Source organism: Pristiophorus japonicus, chromosome 5 (genome assembly GCF_044704955.1).
Source record: "Pristiophorus japonicus isolate sPriJap1 chromosome 5, sPriJap1.hap1, whole genome shotgun sequence".
Lineage (NCBI taxonomy): Eukaryota > Metazoa > Chordata > Chondrichthyes > Pristiophoridae > Pristiophorus > Pristiophorus japonicus.
Window position 1 is genome coordinate 302,537,964 of NC_091981.1, and position 20,507 is coordinate 302,558,470.

The 20,507-nt window shown below is 49.5% G+C and overlaps 1 protein-coding gene across 1 annotated transcript in view; it reads right to left on the reverse strand.

The window, feature by feature from the left end:
* The window catches only part of LOC139264187 (nuclear receptor-binding protein 2-like), a 125,343-nt gene that overhangs the window by 56,010 nt on the left and 48,826 nt on the right, over window positions 1-20,507 (reverse strand). Inside the window, exon 4 of the mRNA XM_070880273.1 lies at window positions 20,024-20,113. Within this exon, the coding sequence (XP_070736374.1) occupies window positions 20,024-20,113 (90 nt within the window). The remainder of the gene's footprint in view (window positions 1-20,023; window positions 20,114-20,507) is intronic.

A 20,507-nucleotide genomic window follows, 5' to 3' on the forward strand; every position in this document is an offset into this window, starting at 1 on the left:
GCATACAGGTACAGCAGGCGGTGAAGAAGGCAAATGGTATGTTGGCCTTCGTAGCTAGGGGAATTGAGTATCGGAGCAGGGAGATCTTACTTCAGTTGTACAGGGCCTTAGTGAGGCCTCACCTGGAATATTGTGTTCAGCAGGAAGAGCAGTGCAAGGAAGGTAGTGCAGGGGTCCCCTGCGGTCATCCCCCTGCAAAACAGATACACCGCTTTGAGTACTGTTGAGGGGGATGACTCATCAGGGGAGGGCAGCAGCAGCCAAGTTCATGGCACCGTGGCTGGCTCTGCTGGAGGGCAGGAAAAAGAGTGGGAGAGCGATAGTGATAGGGGATTCGATTGTAAGGGGAATAGATAGGCGTTTCTGCGGCCGCAAACGACACTCCAGGATGGTATGTTGCCTCCCTGGTGCAAGGGTTAAGGATGTCTCGGAGCGGGTGCAGGACATTCTGAAAAGGGAGGGTGAACAGCCAGTTGTCGTGGTGCACATTGGTACCAACGATAAAGGTAAAAAAAAGGGATGAGGTCCTACGAGACGAATTTAAGGAGCTAGGAGCTAAATTAAAACGTAGGACCTCAAAAGTAGTAACCTCAGGATTGCTACCAGTGCCACGTGCTAGTCAGAGTAGGAATCGCAGGATAGCTCAGATGAATATGTGGCTTGAGGAGTGGTGCAGCAGGGAGGGATTCAAATTCCTGGGGCATTGAAACCGGTTCTGGGGGAGGTGGGACCAGTACAAACCGGATGGTTTGCACCTGGGCAGTACCGGAACCAATGTCCTAGGGGGAGTGTTTGCTAGTGCTGTTGGGGAGGAGTTAAACTAATGTGGCAGGGGGATGGGAACCAATGCAAGGAGACAGAGGGAAACAAAAAGGAGACACAAGCAAAAGACAGAAAGGAGATGAGTAAAAGTGGAGGGCAGAGAAACCCAAGGCAAAAAACAAAATGGGCCACTGAATATAAAGGGGCTGCAGCAGGGGTCAAAACTAAAAATCATGGTTTGAAAACTGTATTAAAACACTCTACCTAAATGCATGCAGCATTCGAAATAAAGTAAATGAATTGACGGCACAAATCATTACAAATGGGTATGATTTGGTGGCCATTACAGAAACGTGGTTGCAGGGTGGCCAAGACTGGGAATTAAACATACAGGGGTATCTGACAATTCAGAAAGATAGACAAGAAGGGAAAGGAGGTGGGGTAGCTCTGTTAATAAAGGATGATATCAGGGCAGTTGTGAGAGATGATATTGGCTCGAATGAACAAAATGTTGAATCATTGTGGGTGGAGATTAGAGATAGTAAGGGGAAAAAGTCACTGGTGGGCGTAGTTTATAGGCCCCCAAATAATAACTTCACGGTGGGGCGGGCAATAATCAAGGGAATAATGGAGACATGTGCAAAAGGAACGGCAGTAATCATGGGGGATTTTAACCTACATATCGATTGGTCAAACCAAATCGCACAGGGTAGCCTGGAGGAGGAATTCATAGACTGTATACGGGATTGTTTCTTAGAACAGTATGTTACAGAACCTACAAGGGAGCAAGCTACCTTAGATCTGGTCCTGTGTAATGAGACAGGAATAATAAATGATCTCCAAGTAAAAGATCCTCTCGGAATGAGTGATCACAGTATGATTGATTTTGTAATACAGATTTAGGGTGAGGAAGTAGTGTCTCAAACGAGCGTACTATGCTTAAACAAAGGGGACTACAGTGGGATGAGGGCAAAGTTGGCTAAAGTAGACTGGAAACACAGACTAAAAGGTGGCACAATTGAGGAACAATGGAGGACTTTTAAGGAGCTCTTTCATAGTGCTCAACAAAAATATATTCCAGTGAAAAAGAAGGGCGGTAAGAGAAGGGATAGCCCTAACCCGAACCCTAACCAAGGAAATAAAGGGGAGTAACAAATTAAAAACCAATGCGTATAAGGCGGCCAAGGTTAGTGGGAAACTAGAAGATTGGGAAAATTTTAAACGACAGCAAAGAATGACTAAGAAAGCAATAAAGAAAGGAAAGATAGATTACGAATGTAAACTTGCGCAAAACATAAAAACAGATAGTAAAAGCTTTTATCGATATATAAAACGGAAAAGAGTGACTAAAGTAAATGTTGGTCCCTTAGAAGATGAGAAGGGGGATTTAATAATGGGAAATGTGGAAATGGCTGAGACCTTAAACAATTATTTTGCTTCGGTCTTCACAGTGGAAGACATAAAACCATGCCAAAAATTGCTGGTCACAGGCATGTGGGAAGGGAGGACCTGGAGACAATCACTATCACTAGGGGGGTAGTGCTGGACAGGCTAATGGGACTCAAGGTAGACAATTCCCCTGGTCCTGATGAAATGCATCCCAGGGTATTAAAAGAGATGGCGGAAGTTATAGCAGATGCATTCGTTATAATCTACCAAAATTCTCTGGACTCTGGGGAGGTACCAGCGGATTGGAAAGCAGCTAATGTAACGCCTCTGTTTAAAAAAGGGGGCAGACAAAAGGCAGGTAACTATAGGCCAGTTAGTTTAGCATCTGTAGTGGGGAAAATGCTTGAAACTATCATTAAGGAAGAAATAGCGGGACATCTAGATAGGAATAGTGCAATCAAGCAGACGCAGCATGGATTCATGAAGGGGAAATCATGTTTAACTAATTTACTGGAATTCTTTGAGGATATAATGAGCATGGTGGATAGAGGTGTAACGATGGATGTGGTGTATTTAGATTTCCAAAAGGCATTCGATAAGGTTCCACACAAAAGGTTACTGCAGAAGATAAAGGTACACGGAGTCAGAGGAAATGTACTAGCATGGATAGAGAATTGGCTGGCGAACAGAAAGCAGAGAGTCGGGATAAATGGATCCTTTTCGAGTTGGAAATCGGTGGTTAGTGGTGTGCCACAGGGATCGGTGCTGGGACCAGAACTGTTTACAATATACATAGATGGCCTGGAAGAGGGGACAGAGTGTAGTGTAACCAAATTTGCAGATGACACAAAGATTAGTGGGAAAGCGGGTTGTGTAGAGGATACAGAGAGGCTGCAAAGAGATTTAGATAGGTTAAGCGAATGGGCTAAGGTTTGGCAGATGGAATACAATGTCGGAAAGTGTGAGGTCATCCACCTTGGGAAAAAAAAACAGTAAAAGGGAATATTATTTGAATGGGGAGAAATTACAATATGCTGCGGTGCAGAGGGACCTGGGGGTCCTTGTGCATGAAACTCTTTTTGGGAGTAAACAAAAAACATTAAACCGTGCCCCCCCAAAAAGTTAGTTTGCAGGTGCAGCAGGTAATCAGGAAGGCGAATGGAATGTTGGCCTTCATTGCGAGAGGGATGGAGTACAAAAGCAGGGAGGTCCTGCTGCAACTGTATAGGGTATTGGTAAGGCCGCACCTGGAGTACTGCGTGCAGTTTTGGTCACCTTACTTAAGGAAGGATATACTAGCTTTGGAGGGGGTACAGAGACGATTCACTAGGCTGATTCCGGAGATGAGGGGGTTACCTTATCATGATAGATTGAGTAGATTGGGTCTTTTCTCGTTGGAGTTCAGAAGGATGAGGGGTGATCTTATAGAAACATTTAAAATAATGAAAGGGATAGACAAGATAGAGGCAGAGAGGTTGTTTCCACTGGTCGGGGAGACTAGAACTAGGGGGCACAGCCTCAAAATACGGGGGAGCCAATTTAAAACCGAGTTGAGAAGGAATTTCTTCTCCCAGAGGGTTGTGAATCTGTGGAATTCTCTGCCCAAGGAAGCAGTTGAGGCTAGCTCATTGAATGTATTCAAGTCACAGACAGATAGATTTTTAACCAATAAGGGAATTAAGGGTTACGGGGAGCGGGCGGGTAAGTGGAGCTGAGTCCACGGCCAGATCAGCCATGATCTTATTGAATGGTAGTGCAGGTTCGAGGGGCCGAATAGCCTACTCCTGCACCTATTTTCTCTGTTTCTATGACCCATGTAAATGTTTAGTTTAGGCCTGTGACGGGTCATATAGAACTGGTTGCGTGTTACAACAAGCCAATGAGTTGGGGAAACTTCAACCTGTCGCGTATGCATCCAAAAGTTTGTCTAAAGCTGAAAGAGCCTACAGCATGGTAGAAAAAGAAGCTTTCGCGTGTGTGTTCGATGGTAAAAAGATGCATCACTACCTGTTCGGTCTGAGGTTTGAATTAGAGACCGATCACAAGCCACTCATTTCCAAGAGCAAAGGTGTCAATACCAATGCTTCATCTCGCATCCAAAGCTGGGTGCTGACATTATCTGCCTATGATTATGTCACTCACCACTGAGCTAGATTTTTAACCAATAAGGGAATTAAGGGTTACAGGGAGCGGGCGGGTAAGTGGAGCTGAGTCCACGGCCAGATCAGCCATGATCTTATTGAATGGCGGAGCAGGCTCGAGGGGCCGAATAGCCTACTCCTGTTCCTAATTCTTATGTTCTTATGTTTTTATATGCAGCTCAGCAAAGCACCAGCGGAATCGCCGTTGAGTCTGTGGTCATGGCCATCCAAACCTTTGTCCAGGATCCATGTAGATTTTACAGGTCCCTTCAGGACAAGATGCTTTTAGTGGTGGTGGATGCTGATTCGAAGTGGATAGAATGCATAATCATGTCATCTAGTACGTCCATGGCAACCATAGAGAATCTCAATGTCATTTTCACGACATATGGTCTGCCTGACAGTGGTGCGTGACAATGGGTTGTGCTTCACCAGTCAGGAGTTTCAGGAGTTTGTAAAACTTAACGGTATAAAACATGTAATGTCAGCACCGTTCAAGCCTGCATCCAACGGGCAAGCAGAACGTGCAGTACAAATTATCAAGCAAAGAATGAGGAGAGTAATCCAAGGGTCACTGCAGACCCACTTATCTTGCATACTGCTGAGTTACAGGATAAGACCCCACACACTCACAGGGGTCTAGCCTGCTGAACTCATGATGAAAAAAGGTCTTAAGACCAAGTTATTGCTTGTATACCCGGATTTAAGTAATTATGTTGAATACAGAAGACAGTCAACAAGGGTACCACGATTGTGCAATTGTGTCACGCGAGGTTTCTGTTAATGATCCTGTATATGTGTTGAATTATGGTCAGGGTCCCAAATGGATCACTGGTACGGTCATGGCCAAGGAAGGCAACAGAGTATTTGTTATTAAGCTCAAGAATGGGCAAACTTGCAGGAAACACATGGATCAAACAAAGCTGAGGCACACAGACGAGCCAGAGCAGTCGGACGAAGAAACCGTCGACGACCAACCAACCTACCAGCAGCCTTCAGTGGACTCAAGGGTCATCAGTGAATCCAGAATTTCCATCACTGCCTCTCCGACAGTGCGGCACTCCCTCAGTACTGCCCCTCCGACAGTGCGGCGCTCCCTCAGTACTGCCCCTCCGACAGTGTAGCACTCTCTCAGTACTGCCCCTCCGACAGTACGGCGCTCCCTCAGTACTGCCCCTCTGACAGTGCAGCACTCTCTCAGTACTGCCCCTGTGACAGTGCGGCACTCCCTCAGTACTGCCCCTATGACAGTGCGGCACTCCCTCAGTACTGCCCCTGTGACAGTGCGGCACTCCCTCAGTACTGCCCCTGTGACAGTGCGGCACTCCCTCAGTACTGCCCCTGTGACAGTGCGGCACTCCCTCAGTACTGCCCCTGTGACAGTGCGGCACTCCCTCAGTACTGCCCCTGTGACAGTGCGGCACTCCCTCAGTACTGCCCCTGTGACAGTGCGGCACTCCCTCAGTACTGCCCCTCTGACAGTGCTGCACTCTCTCAGTACTGCCCCTGTGACAGTGCGGCACTCCCTCAGTACTGCCCCTATGACAGTGCGGCACTCCCTCAGTACTGCCCCTGTGACAGTGCGGCACTCCCTCAGTACTGCCCCTATGACAGTGCGGCACTCCCTCAGTACTGCCCCTGTGACAGTGCGACACTCCCTCAGTACTGCCCCTGTGACAGTGCGACACTCCCTCAGTACTGCCCCTGTGACAGTGCGGCACTCCCTCAGTACTGCCCCTCTGACAGTGCTGCACTCTCTCAGTACTGCCCCTGTGACAGTGCTGCACTCTCTCAGTACTGCCCCTCTGACAGTGCGGCACTCTCTCAGTACTGCCCCTGTGACAGTGCGGCACTCCCTCAGTACTGCCCCTGTGACAGTGCAGCACTCCCTCAGTACTGCCCCTGTGACAGTGCGGCACTCCCTCAGTACTGCACTGGCAGAGTCGGTCTACATTATGTGCAGGTGTCTGAATCGGGACTTGAAGGCAGGACCTTCTGACTCAGAGGGGAGAGTGATATCAGTTCAGTCAAACTGACAAATAGAATCAGTTAGTCACATAGCACCAGGGGAGGCCATTCAGCCCATTGAGCCTGTACCGGCTCTTTTAAAGTGTCATCCATTAGCCCCACCCCCCTGCTTTTTCCCACATCCCCACCAAATATTTATCCAATTCCCGTTTGAAAGTTACTATTGAATCTGCTCCCAATGCCCTTTCAGGCAGCGTGTTCCCGATCACAACTCGCTGCATAAAAACATTCTCACCTCTGGTGATTTTATCAATCACCTTCAATCTGTGTCCTCTTCTGGCACTGCAAACTCCTTCTCTCCACCTACTCTCGCAAAGGCTCTCCTCATTTTGAACACCTCTATCAAATCTCCTCTTAACCTTCTCTGCTCTAAGGATCTAACCTTGGCCTCGCCTATTTTTCATCTACATGTTGCCCCTTGGCGAGATAAGAACATAAGAACATAAGAAATAGGAGCAGGAGTAGGCCATACGGCCCCTCAAGCCTGCTCCGCCATTTAATACGAGCATGGCTGATCTGATCATGGACTCAGCTCCATTTCCCCGCCCACTCCCCATAACCCCTTATTCCCTTATCAGTTAAGAAACTGTCTATATCTGTCTTAAATTTATTCAATGTCCCAGCTTCCACAGCTCTCTCTGGCAGCAAGTTCCACAGATTTACAATCCTCTGAGAGAAGAAATTACTCCTCATCTCAGTTTTAAATGGGCGGCCCCTTATTCTAAGATCATGCCCCCTAGTTTTAGTCTCCCCCATCAGTGGAAACATCCTCTCTGCATCCACCTTGTCAAGCCCCCTCATAATCCCAAACGTTTCGATAAGATTGTTATGTATTTAACCCTTAACAACCTGTATCACACCACCACCAGAGGGCCTACCTGTTGGTGTCCCAAGGAATCCCTGCACTCTGGAGTCTAATTAAAGGAGCTGAGGTCACACTTACTCATTGCTCACAGTACTCAGTTTCATCCTTTATAATGAGCGTAACAATTGGCGACGAGATAACGAACAACCGCGCGAAAATGCAAAGAACTGTTGGTATCCTGGAGAAGTTCTCAGAAGGAGACAATTGGGAGGCCTTCGTGGAGAGACTCGACCAATACTTCGTGGCCAATGAGCTGGGAGGGGACGAGAATGCCACCAAACGAAGGGCGATCCTCCTCACCGTCTGTGGGGCAACAACCTATGGCCTCATGAAGAATCTACTAGCTCCGGTAAAACCAACAACCAAATCCTATGGAGAATTGTGTTCGCTGGTCCGGGAGCACCTAAATCCTAGGGAAAGCATTTTGATGGCGAGGTATCGGTTCTACACGTGTCAACAGTCGGAGGACCAGGAAGTGGCGAGCTACATCGCTGAAATAAGGCGCCATGCAGGTCATTGCGAATTTGACGGATTCCTTGAACAAATACTGAGAGACTTTTTGAGCTTGGCATTGGCCATGAGGTAATCCTTCGCAAACTATTGACTGTTGAAACACCGAATCTCAGCAAAGCCATAACAATAGCCCAGGCACTTATGTCCACCAGCGATAACACCAAACAAGTCTCGCAACATAAAGAGGTTTCGGCCAGTTCTGTGCACAAAGTAACGTTGTTTTCGAGCAGGAATATACATGGCAGAACGTACACGCCGGCTGCTGCTGCCCAACCTCAGATGACCCAGAGTCCGCCATCAATTGTTAATGTGAGGCGGTTAACACCTCGTTGGCGTTGTGGAGGTGATCATCGGCCCCATCAATGCTGCTTTAAGCTCTATGTGTGCAATGGCTACAGAACAATGGGACACTTCCAGTGAATGTGCAGGCGAGCTGAAAACCACCACATTGCAGAAGAGTATCGATCCACTGTGGATCAGGTTTAAATTGAAACTCGAACCGGGGAGGCAGAAGTGTGCGGGGTACACACCTTCACCACGAAATGTCCACCAATAATGTTAAAAGTTGAACTGAACGGAATTCCAGTATCCATGGAACTGGACACGAGTGCGAGTCCGTCCATAATGAGCAAAAAGGCCTGCGACAGGCTGTGGTGCAACAAGGCACACAGGCCCAAGCTTAGCCCCATTCACACCAAACTAAGGACTTACACCAAGGAACTAATCCCTGTAATTGGCAGTGCAGAGGTCAAAGTCTCCTATGATGGAGCGGTGCACGAACTCCCGCTGTGGATTGTACCAGGGGATGGCCCCACATTGTTCGGCAGAAGCTGGCTGAGAAAAATCCGCTGGAACTGGGACGACATCCGAGTGCTTTCGTCCATCGACGACGCCTCATGTGCCATGGGTCTGAGCAGATTTCCATCGTTGCTCGAGCCAGGCATTGGAAGCTTCTCGGGGGTGAAAGATCCACTTGGATCCTGGTGTACGACCCATTCACTACAAGGCACGGGTGGTACCGTACATGATGCGTGAGAAAGTGGAAATTGAGCTGGACAGTCTGCAGCGAGAAGGCATCATCGCACCGGTGGAATTAAACGAGTGGGCCAGTCCGATTGTTCCAGTTCTCAAAGGTGACTGCACGGTCAGAATTTGTGGGGACTATAAAGTAATGTTTGACCGTTTTTCGCTACAAGACCAATACCCGCTAGCCAAGGCAGACGACCTACTTGCGACCCTGGCTGGAGGGAAGACCTTCACCAAGTTGGATCTGACCTTGGCCTACATGACGCAGGACCTGGAGGAATCTTCGAAAGGCCTCACCTACATCAACATGCACAAAGGTCTGTTCATCTATACCAGATGCCCGTTCGGGATTCGGTCGGCCGCGGCAATCTTCCAACGGAACATGGAGAGCCTGCTAAAGTCGGTTCCTCGCACCTTGGTTTTCCAAGACAACATACTGGTCACAGGTCGGGACACCATCGAACACTTGAAGAATCTGGAAGAGGTTCTAATTCGGCTGGATCACGTGAGACTCAGGTTGAAACGCTCAAAGTGTGTTTTCCTGGCCCCAGAGGTCGAGTTCTTAGGGAGAAGAATCGCGGCAGACGGCATCAGACCCACTGACGCCAAGACGGAGGCCATCAAGAACACGCCGAGACCACAGAACGTGACGGAGCTGCGCTCGTTCCTGGGACTCCTCAACTATTTCGGTAATTTCCTACCCGGGTTAAGCACCCTGCTAGAACCTCTCCATGTGCTACTGCGCAAGGGAGATGACTGGGTAAGAAAGTCAGAAATTAGTTATGTTCGAACAAACTGTTCTGTATAACCCATGTAAACGATTAGTGCGAGCTTGCGATGTATCGTCATACGGTGTCGGGTGTGTGTTACAACAAGCTAACGAATCGGGAACATTGCAACCGGTCGCCTGTGCGTCCAGGAGTCTGTCCAAGGCCGAAAGGGCCTACAGCATGATCGAAAAAGAAGCTCTGGCGTGAGTTCACAGGGTGGAAAAAATGCATCAGTATTTGTTTGGTCTCAAGTTTGAGCTAGAAACTGACCATAAGCCGCTCATATCGCTATTCTCAGAGAGCAAAGGGATTAACACCAATGCCTCTGCCCGCATCCAAAGATGGGCGTTCACGCTGTCGGCTATGTAATCCGCTAGAGACCAGGCACAGAGAACTGTGCGATGCTCTCAGTTGGCTACCATTGTCCACCGCCTGCAGACTTGCTCATGATGATGGAAGTATTCGAAAACGAACAGTCACCCGTTATGGCCCGCCAGATCAGGAATTGGACCAGCCAGGATGCTTTACTGTCCCTGGTAAAAAAAAACGGTGTCCTCCATGGGAGCTGGTCCAGCGTCCCAGCGGAGATGCAGGAGGCGATTAAACCGTTCCACAGACGCAAAGACAAAATGTCCCTGCAGGCGAACTGTCTTTTGTGGGGTGATCGCATGGTCTTGCCCAAGAAAGGCAGAGAAACGTTCATACGTGACCTACACAGCACCCACCCAGGCATTGTAATGATGAAAGCCATAGCCAGATCCCATGTGTGGTGGCCTGGCATCGACTCAGATTTAGAGCCATGCGTGTGCCAATGCAACACTTGCTCTCAACTGAGCAATGCACCCAGAGAGGCACCGCTAAGTTTGTGATCGTTACCCTCTAAACCGTGGTCTAGGATCCACATTGACTATGCGAGCCCATTCCGATGCAAAATGTTCTTGGTTGTCGTGGATGCTTATTCAAAGTGGATTGAATGCATAATAATGTCTGTAAGCACGTCCACCACCACCATCGAAAGCCTACGAGCCATGTCTGCCACACACGACCTGTCTGATGTCCTAGTCAGCGAAAATGGGCTTTACTTCACCAGTGCTGAATTTAAGGAATTCATGACCCGCAATGGGATCAAGCACATCACATCTGCCCCGTTTAAGCCCGCATCCAATGGCCAGGCGGAATGAGCAGTTCAGACCATCAAGCAAAGCTTGAAACGCGTGTCGGAAGGCTCCTCGCAGACACTCCTGTCCCGAGTTCTGCTCAGCTACCGCACCAGACCCCACTCGCTCACCGGGGTTCCCGCAACCAAGCTGCTCATGAAGAGGTCACTCAAAACAAGGCTCTCTCTTGTCCACCCTGACCTCCATGACCTCCATGGGCAGGCGGCATCAACAAAGCATGTACCATGATCGCGTAAACTTGTCTAGCGACATTGAGGTCAATGACCCTGTGTTTGTACTCAATTATGGACATGGTCCCAAATGGCTTGCTGGCACCGTCATAGCCAAAGAAGCGAGTAGAGTGTTTCAGGTCAAACTTGCTAATGGACTAACGTACAGAAAGCATTTGGACCAAATCAAATTGCGGTTCACTAATAGCTACGAGCAACTCGAAGAGGACACCACCAACTTCAACCCTCCAACACACACACAAGTGGCAACCGACATCATGGTTGACCACGAAGCCGAACTCACCATCCCCAGCCCCGGCAAGGCCGGCTGCCCAACAGCCCAGTGAAGAACCAACCAACTCACCCACACCTGCATTTGTACCGAGACGATTGACAAAGGAGCGAAAAGCCCCAGATCGTCTCACACTGTAAATAAGTGTACTGTTGACTTTGGGAGGGAATGATGTTATGTATTTAATGCTTGGCAACCTGTATCACACCACCACCAGAGGGCCTACCTGTTGGAGTCCCAAGGGATCCCAGCATCCCTTGGGAGCACTGTATATAAGCAGGTCTCCCACGAGGTACCTGCACTCTGGAGTCTTATTAAAGGAGATAAGGTCACACTTACTCATTGCTCACAGTACTCAGTTTCATTCTTTATTATGAGCGTAACAAAGATCATCTCTCATTCTTCTGAATTCCAATGAGTAGAGGCCCAACCTACTCAACCTTTCCTCATAAGTCAACCCCCTCATCTCTGGAATCAACCGAGTGAACCTTCTCTGAACTGCCTCCAAAGCAAGTATATCCTTTCGTAAATATGGAAACCAAAACTGCACGCAGTATTCCAGGTGTGGCCTCACCAATACCCTGTATAACTGTAGCAAGACTTCGCTGCTTTTATACTCCATCCCCTTTGCAATAAAGGCCAAGATACCACTGGCCTTCCTGATCACTTGCTGTACCTGCATACTATCCTTTTGTGTTTCATGCACAAGTACCCCAGGTCCCTCTGTACTGCAGCACTTTGCAATCTTTCTGCATTTAAATAATAACTTGCTCTTTGATTTTTTTCTGCCAAAGTGCATGACCTCTCACTTTCCAACATTATACTCCATCTGCCAAATTTTTGCCCACTCACTTAGCCTGTCTATGTTCTTTTGCAGATTTTTTGTGTCCTCCTCACACATTGCTTTTCCTCCCAGCTTTGTATCGTCAGCAAACTTGGCTACGTTACACTCAGCCCCTACTTCCAAGTCGTTAATATAGATTGTAAATGGTAGACGATGTCAGTTTCCACATGTACGCCGATGACACCCAGCTCTACCTCTCCCCCACTTCTCACAACCCCTCCGCGGTCTCTGATTTGTCAGACTGCTTGTCCCACATCCAGTTTTGGATGAGTAGAAATTTTCTCCAATTGAATATTCGGAAGATCAAAGACATTGTTTTCGGTCCACGCCACAAACTCCGTTCCCTAGACACTGACTCCATCCCTTTCCCAACTCCTGTCTGAGGCTGAACCAGACTGTTCGCAACCTTGGTGTCGTATTTGACCCTGAAATGAGCTTCTGACCACGTGTCCTCTCCATAAATATGACCGGCTATTTCTATCACCCGACTCCGCCCCTGCCTCAGCTCATCCATTGCTGAAACCCTCATCCCTGCCTTTGTTACCTCTAGACTTAACTATTCACAATAAAATGAAACAACATAAAGGACTGACCTGAGGGCAGAGAGGATCTGCGTGCACCATCGTCTCCAGGCCTGTGGGAGATAGAGCAGTGTTAGACCGAGAGAGAGAGAGAGAGAGTGAGAGGGAGGGAGAGAGAGAGAGAGAGAGACAGAGAGTGTCATGTATGTAACCACAATGTAACACCACTGTATTACTGTATACACACAACCTAGATGCACACCTTGACCACAAGGGGTGAACTTGTGGGAGATACTCCTTACCTGATCTCCCAGGTATATAAAGGGAGGTCCCACGCAGGGTCATCACTTGTGGAGTGCTGTGAGTAAAGAGTTCAGGTCACAGAGTGACCTTGTCCCCAGAATGTGCCTCGTGTAGTTTCATGCTGTAGACTAAGGACTTTACATTGGCGACGAGAAACGGTATTCACGATCCACGAGAATGGCCACAGGTAGCACAGAGGAACGGTACTGTGTTGGGGAAGACTGGGACGATTTTGTTGAGAGGTTTCAGCAAAGCTTCGTTACGAAAGAATGGCTGGGGGATGCAGCGGCCGACAAGCGAAGGGCTCATCACTTGACCAGCTGCGGACCAAAGACTTACACACTCATGAAGGACTTACTAGCACCCGAAAAGCCGTCGGACAAAACCTTTGAAGAACTTAGCAAATTGATCGGGGAACACCTCAAACCGGTGAGCAGCGTACATACGGCATGATACAGATTCTACACCCACTGACGTCGTGAAGGACAGAGCATACCGGACTTCGTAGCGGAACTCCGGCATTTGGCCAGCCTCAGTAAGTTCACAGACACCTGCAGGGGGGAGATGCTAAGGGACTTCCTTATCGAGGGCATCGGTCACGCGGGAATTTTCCGCAAATTAATTGAGACCAAGGATTTGACCTTGGAAGTGGCGGCGTTGATAGCTCAAACTTTCATGGCGGGGGAGGAAGAGACGAAAATAATATACGCGCACAATTCTGCCTCTAACGCGGCGATGGGTCAGGGAGTCAACAGCATCAATGCCCCGCAGGCAGGCAGGGGCAGTCCGACACTCCCCAGGCAGCAATAGACCCCAGAGTAGGACTATGTGTGACTCCAGACCCACAGCGATGTGATTGACCCTTCACTGCCCTCTGAAATGGCCCAGCGAGACACTCAGTTGTCACCACACGGACTGCAGCATTGAAGAAAACGGCTCACCACCACCTTCTCACGGGCAACTGGGGAGGGGCAATAAATGCCGGCCTTGCCAGCGACGCCCACATCCCGTGAATGAATTTTTTTGAAACAGTTCTAAACCTGGCCAGGACAGGATGTGAATGTTTGAGGAGAGGGGTCATTAGCGTTACCGAGGTACTTACAGCCAGGGCAGCTTGTCACTATAGTTCCTGAACACAATTGTGCCATGTGTGATCTGTATCAAATGTTAATGCTTGCGTAGCACTTACTCTGAGCTAAAGAACTGTTTGTCTCTCCCCCCCCACCCTCTGCCAGTTGAAAGTAATGCTTTGAATGTGCCCAATTGAGTAATGCCAGGTAAGAGATTTAAGGTTTGTCACTGTGTCGCCCTCAGGGTCCTTGATGACCCAGTCAGTGCCATACTGACATATTTGTCTTTACTACTAACCTTGGAACTGGAGAGATGTCGACTGTGACGCCAACAGTTTTGGCAACAGACTGTTTAGAGGAGCCGATCCCAAAAACTGCCCCAAAGTTAATACAGCCCCTTTGATCTGCTGGAGTATTTTCCCATGAATTGTTCTCATATTGATTACCAAAGCAATTGGTGACATAGCCTGACAAGTCTTTGAACGGTGGAGGGGGGGGGGGGGGGGGACAATTTTATCCTGAGCCGCCCTACCCCGCGGGGAACTGCCGGGATGGATGGATGGGAGGCCAAGCGCTGACTTTACAGCCCAGAGACAGTATGGGGAGTGGGGTAATACTGGCATCCCATCCCATCGCGTGGTGATTCCTGCCCGGCGAGTTTGGTAAAAGTGATACCCCCCCCCACCCCCGGGTCTCTGTGTGGCAGCCTCGTCAGAGGTTTTAATTTCTCCAGCCTCCCTGTGCATGGTTTCAGCGGGTCACCCAAGTCAGGGGGTCCCCCGTTACTGGCTGATGCTTGGCAGTGCTTACGGTCTTGTATGTATTGTCGCCATTGGGTTAATCAAGATCTGGTCAGTTACAAGCGATCTGTAAAGATGCAATGGGTTTTCCTGAATTTGTTAAGGCCCCTAGTTAATACGCAGCGAGGGTGTTACCATTCATCTGGACTTGGTTGGCTGTGAGGACAAGTGTACCCACTGTAGCCGAACTCCCTCCTCCTGCTCCAGGCCAAGCAATGGAAGATACGTTCAGGAAAGGGGTACTGAGGTGAATGATCAGCCATGATCTTATTGAATGGTGGTGCAGGCTCGAAGGGCCGAATGGCCTACTCCTGCACCTATTTTCTATGTTTCTATGTTTCAACAGAGACAATGGCAGGCTGAACAGACATTCACGCCATCACAGCGGACAATGCGGTCCGGGATGGGGCCACTGACACCCACTAATGGGGTACTTAAGAGCAGTCAAAGGGACAGTCAGCGCGGAATGCCTGGCCACAGTCCCTTTGTTCCCAACAATGGAAACGTTAACTCATGCTGGAGGTGTGGGGGAAAACACTCAGCCAGATCTTGCAGATTTTGTCTGCAGGAACTGCAATCTCAATAGCCACTTAGCTCGAATGTGCAGGAAGCCTGCAACCAGACTAATATATGAGGCAGAGGGACCGGAAGAGGGTCCTTTGAGGCAGGATGATTTTTGGGGCAAATCGATGGACGCCGAGGTTCAGCAGGTCCATGCGGCGAACAGTTCATACACCTAAACGCCACCAATGATGAGGAGGGTTTTATTAAATGGCATTCCAGTACGCATGGAGCTGGACACTGGGGCCAGCCAGTCACTCAAGGGCGTTCAGCAATTTGAGAAGCTACGGCCACTTAAAGCCAGTAGACACAAATTAGCACGTGTTGAGACACAATTACGGACTTACACTAAAGAAATCATTCGGTGCTAGGCAGTGCAATGTTGGCTGTCACACACAATGGGTTAGTGAATCGGCTGCCGGTCTGGATTGTCCCGGGCAATGGTCCCACACTGTTGGGGAGGAGCTGGTTAGCCGAGATGAACTGGAAATGGGGGGATGTTCACACACTGTCACCTGTGGAGCAAAGTTCGTGCTCACAAGTCCTACAACAATTCGATTCACTATTCCAACCTGGGGTCGGGACTTTCAAAGGCACCAAAGTAGTAATACACATCACCCCGGACGCCAGGCCAGTGCACCACAAAGCCAGAGCGGTGCCGTATGTGATGCGGGAAAAAATCGAGAGCGAATTGGACCAGCTGTTGAGAGAGGGCATCATCTCGCCTGTTGAATTCAGCGACTGGCCGAGCCCCATCGTTCCTGTCCTAAAAGCGGATGGCTCTGTCAGGATCTGTGGGGACTACAAGGACACCATCAATCGGATGTACCTACAAGATCAATACCCGCTCCCGAGAGCAGAGGACCTTTTCGCCTCGCTGGCATGCGGCAAGCTGTTCACCAAGTTGGACCTCACATCAGCCTATATGACCCAGGAACTGGCCGACGAATCGAAACTACTGACCACCATCACCACGCACAAGGGACTGTCCGTTTATAACAGGTGCCCATTTGGCATTCGATCAGTGCCCGTGATTTTTCAACGAAACATGGAAAGCCTGCTCAAATCCATTCCTGGAATGATCATATTCAAGGACGACATCCTCATCATGGGTCGTGACACCGAGGAACACCTCCACAACCTGGAGGAGGTGCTACGCCGACTGGACCGGGTAGGCCTGCGACTCAAGAAGTCTAAATGTGTGTTCTTAGCTCCCGAGGTTGAGTTTCTGGGCAGGAGGGTTGCTGCAGATGGGATTCGGCCCACCGAATCCAAAACAGAGGCGATTCGACGAGCACCCAGGCCCTGCAACACATCGGAGCTGCGTTCATTCCTGGGACTGTTGAACTATTTCGGGAACTTTCTGCCGAACTTCAGCACATTGTTAGAGCCGCTGTACGTGCTCCTGCGTAAGGGTTGCGATTGGTTTTGGGGGGACTTTCAGGAACGGGCTTTTGATCGGGCGCGAAACCTACTGTGTTCAAACAAGTTGTTGACTCTGTACGACCCCTGTAAAAAATTGGTTCTGACGTGAGGCATCGTCCCATGGGGTTGGGTGCGTGTTGTAGCAGGGAAATGCTGAGGGTCAACTACAACCTGTGCCTTATGTCTCCAGGTCGCTCTCTCAAGCAGAACGGGGATATGGGATGGTCGAGAAGGAAGCGCTTGCATGTGTCTATGGTGTAAAAAAAATGCATCAGTACCTCTTTGGTAGGAAGTTTGAATTAGAGACGGACCACAAGCCATTAACATCCCTGTTGTCAGACAAAAAGGCTATCAATGCCAACGCATCAGCTCGCATATAGCGATGGGCTCTCACGCTGGCTGCCTATGACTACTCCATCATACCGGCCCGGCACCGAAAATTGCGCTGACGCGCTCAGCAGGCTTCCACTGGCCACCACTGAGGGGGCCGGAGCAAAGCGCTGAGATGGTCATGGCTGTCGATGCTTTCGACAGCACAGGCTCCCCCATCACAGACCGCCAGATCAAAATCTGGACCAACAGAGATCCCCTCCTATCCCTGATAAAGAAATGTGTCCTGACTGGGGATTGGGCGCCCGCACACGGTGCATGTCCTGAGGAGGTCAGACTGTTCCACAGACGGATGGATGAGCTCTCCATCCAAGCTGACTGCCTACTATGGGGCAGCTGGGTAGTTATGCCCCAGAAGGGCAGGGAGGCATTCATCAGGGAACTCCACAGCGAGCACCCAGGCATTGTGCTGATGAAGGCCATTGCCCGGTCACACGTTTGGTGGCCTGGGATTGATTCAGACCTGGAACACCGTGTTCGCAGGTGCACGACGTGTGCCCAGCTGGGTAATGCCCCCAGGGAGGCCCCGCTCAGGCCCTGGCCCACCAGGCCATGGTCACGCATTCATGTTGACTACGCGGGCCTGTTCATGGGAAAGATGTTCCTTATTGTGGTAGATGCGTACTCGAAATGGATCGAGTGCATCATTCTGAATTCATGCACGTCATCCACCACTGTGGAAAGCCTACGTGTGATCTTTGCAACACATGGCTTGCCGGACATCCTGGTTAGTGATAATGGCCCGTGTTTCACGAGCTACGAATTCCGGGAGTTTATGTCGGGCAATGGCATCAACCACGCCAGGACAGCACCGTTCAAGCCAGCCTCCAATGACCAGGCGGAACGTGCGGTCCAAATCATTAAGCAAGGTATGCTCAGGATTTAAGGACAATCCCTACAATGCCGCCTATCCCGCCTCCTGCTGGCCTATAGGTCCCGACCGCACTCGCTCACGGGGGGTCCCGCCCGCAGAGCTACTTATGAAACGGACACTCAAAACTCGGTTGTCCCTCATCCACCCAGTCCTGACCGACATAGTTGAGGGCAAGCGCAAGTCACAAAACGAGTACCATGACCGCAATGCGAGGGGGAGATGTATAGAAATAAATGATCCTGTATTCGTCCTCAATCACGCCATGGGGCCCAAATGGCTTGAGGGCACTGTAATTGACAAAGAGGGGAATAGGGTTATCGTGGTAAAACTCAACAATGGTCAGATATGCCGTAAGCATCTGGACCAAGTGAAAAAAAGGTTCAGCTTGGACACGGAGGAACCTGAAGAAGACCATGAGATGGAGCTCACACTGCCGCCAGTGAATGAGCAACAAGAGCAATCAGCAGAATGCACAGTCCCTGCGGTCAGCCCAGACAGGCCGGAATCACCACAGGTGACAGACACTCACATCAACGTCCAACAACCAGAGCCCCAACTGCGGCGCTCCACGAGTGAGCGGAGACCACCGGAAAGACTAAACCTATGATCCTAACACGACTTTGAGGGGGGTGGGGGGAGGGAAGGTGATGTCATGTATGTAACTACAATGTAACACCACTGTATTACTGTCTGCACTCAACTTAGATGCACACCTTGACCACAGTGGGTGAACTTGTGGGAGACACTCCTTACCTGATCTCCCAGGTCTATAAAGGGAGGTCCCACACAGGGTCATCACTTGTGGAGTGCTGTGAATAAAGGTTCAGGTCACAGAGTGACCTTGTCCCCAGAATGTGCCTCATGTGGTTTCATGCTGTAGAGTAAGGACTTTACAGAGAGAGAAGTGGGGGGGGGGGGGGAGAGTCAGAGAGACAGAGAGAGAGTCAGAGAGACAGAGACAGAGAGAGAGTCAGAGAGAGAGAGAATCAGAGAGAGAGAGAGAGAGAGAGAGAGAGACCCAGAGAGAGAGAGGGAGTCAGAGAGAGAGAGTCAGAGAGAGGGAGAGAGAGAGTCAGAGAGTCAGAGAGACAGAGAGAGAGACAGAGAGAGACAGAGAGACAGAGACAGAGAGAGAGAGAGAGACAGACAGAGAGAGAGAGAGAGAGACAGAGAGAGAGAGAGGACAGAGAGAGAGAGGACAGACAGAGAGAGACAGAGAGAGAGAGGACAGAGAGAGAGAGAAGACAGAGGGGCAGGGAGAAAGAGAGACAGAGAGAGGGGGGGAAATACAGAGAGAGCCAGAGAGACAAACAGAGAGACAGAGGTGGAGAGAGAGAGAGAGAGAAAGACAGGTACACTTACTCCGATGAATGCCCGCTCACACTCACACTCTCACACTGGAAAGGTCCCACAGTGGTTATTTTATTGGACCAGTAATCCAGAGGCCTGGACTAATAATCCAGAGACGTGAGTTCGAATCCCACCACGGCAGCTGCGGGAATTTAAATTCAGTTAATTAAATAAATATGGAATTAAGAAGCTAATATCAGTGATGGTGACCTTGAAACTACCATACTGTCGGGAAAAAACCCAACTGATTCACTAATGTCCTTTAGGGAAGGAAATCCACCGTCCCTACCCGGTCTGGGCCTACATGTGACTCCAGACCCACAGCAGTGGTTGAATCTTACCTGCCCTCTGAAATTGCCGAGCCAGCCACTCAGATGTACCAAACCGCTATGACAAAGTCAGCACTGTGGGAGCACCTTCACCACACGGACTGCAGCGGTTCAAGAAGGCGGCTCCCACCACCTTCTCAAGGGGCAATTAGGGACGGGCAATAAATGTTGGCCTGGTCAGTGACGCCCACATCTCTGTGAATGAATAAAATAAAAACACACACTCTCACACTCTCACCCACACGCTCACACTCCCACACGCTCACCCTCACACTCTCACACCCTCACACTCTCGCACTCTCATGCGCACACTGGTGAGCTGAATTGGTTTGTATAATGCTCTCACAATACCTCTGACTTTCCTCTCTCTCTTGCTCTCTCACCTTCTCATGCATGGCTTTGCGATTTTTCTTCGTTTTATTCAGGAACTGTTTCAAACTTCCGGAAGACAGGTACTCAGTGATAAATATAACCTGGGGAGAAGACCAATGGGAGTGGTTATTGGAGACAGGTAAAGAAAGAACAGAATGGCTTCATAGAAACATAAAAATTTCGAGCACAAGAGGTGGTCATTTGGCCCATCGTGTCTGTGCCGGCCAAAAAAGAGCAAATAATTATTACAAATCTATGCCCAATGGTCACTGATCCCTCTGCAAAGGGAAACAGGTCCTTCCTAGCCACTCTATCAAAACCCTCATAATTTTATACACCTCAATAAGCTCTCCCCTCTGCCTCCTCTGTTCCAAAGAAAACAACCCCAGCCTATCCAATCTTTCCTCATCGCTAAAATTCTCCAGTCCAGGCAACATTCCTGTAAATCACCTCTGTACCCACTCTGGAGCAAACACAACATTCCTGTAATGTGGG